This window comes from Cebus imitator, unplaced genomic scaffold (genome assembly GCF_001604975.1).
Source record: "Cebus imitator isolate Cc_AM_T3 unplaced genomic scaffold, Cebus_imitator-1.0 Scaffold216, whole genome shotgun sequence".
NCBI lineage: Eukaryota > Metazoa > Chordata > Mammalia > Primates > Cebidae > Cebus > Cebus imitator.
Genome location: NW_016107531.1, coordinates 583,604 through 584,753, shown reverse-complemented (window position 1 = coordinate 584,753; position 1,150 = coordinate 583,604). Strand labels below are relative to the sequence as shown.

Below are 1,150 nucleotides of genomic sequence, written 5' to 3'. Positions count from 1 at the left end.
GATGAAGAAACTGAGGCCTGATTAGGGACCCCACCTCGAGGTCCCACCATGGAGTCCCACTGTGGATAGGGACAGGCCCCAACCTGCACCCTGGCTGTGAGGCTCCACAGCAGGCTGTGTGCCGAGTGGTATCCTGGGGACCACGGCCCTGCGCAGCCGTCCCATGGCTGCCACCTGGGAAGCACCAGGCCAGTGGTTAGTTACCGCCAGGGCTGCTGCAGCGCGAGTCTGACGCCTCCCTTGACCGCCAGCCCCACGCAGCACTGAGCCACACAGAGCTCCAAGCGATGCCCGCCGTGACAGGGGCCACAAACCTTTCCTTTATTGCAAACGTGTCCCAGTCCCAGGAGGCTTGGGAAGAGTGGGAACCAGGGAAACCCAGCAATGGGATTCCACTGAAAATGAACCGTTCTGCTGTCCTGCCAGGGCCCCCACCCACAGGATGTAGCCACGGGACAGCCACTGAGGGCCTGGGAGAGAGGCGGCATAGTAGCGAGGCTAGGACAGGGAAGGTCCGGCCCAGGGCAGGGGCAGGGGCAGGGCTGGAACTCGTCCCCAACATCCCTGGGCTCCAGCAAGTGCCCTGTGTTAGAAGCAAGAGGGCTAGGGGGGTGGGTGGACAAGAGCCAGAATGATCCTGGCCCCACCAGCATTGCCAGGTGCTGGCTCAGTGGCCCCAGGCCCTGGCAGCTGGCGTCTTCCGCTGCCTTCCCCTGCTGCTCGGGGAGACACTCAGTGCGCTGGGGAGGCCTCGGTGATGGCCCTCTCCACCCGCAGGTACCAGGGCTGGATGTGCGTGTGCTGCATCAGGTCATCAAAGGCATCCAGCCCCTCCATCACTCGCAGCACGCCATACACCGCCTGGGCATGAAACAAACGCATCACCACAGCCGGCTTGATAGATATCCAGAGCTCCCCCTTCTCTGCCAGCTGTGTGCCAGGGCTCGTGACACACTCAAGGGCCAACAGCACAGGCGGGGCTTTGAACAAAGCCTGTGGGGTGGCTGCAGGCCTCGCCTGCTTCACACTGCACCCCCTTTTCTGGGCCACAAACCCCCCAGTAAGTTTCCTTGGGATAAATGCCCTCCTCCACTCTCAGGTCCTGAGATTGGAGAGAAGAGACCTCACCACTCAGTTTCAAGACCCAGGC

General features: G+C 62.4%; 1 protein-coding gene across 4 annotated transcripts in view; it reads right to left on the bottom strand.

The window, feature by feature from the left end:
• Positions 1-279: 279 nt before the first annotated feature.
• Positions 280-1,150, bottom strand: part of PTGES2 (prostaglandin E synthase 2) — a 9,568-nt gene continuing 8,697 nt past the window's right edge. For all 4 annotated transcript variants that reach the window (XM_017549029.2, XM_017549031.1, XM_037745892.1 and 1 more), the window contains one exon: positions 280-861. In XM_017549029.2, coding sequence (XP_017404518.1) covers positions 733-861 — 129 coding nt within the window. In that variant the 3' untranslated portion in view covers positions 280-732. The remainder of the gene's footprint in view (positions 862-1,150) is intronic.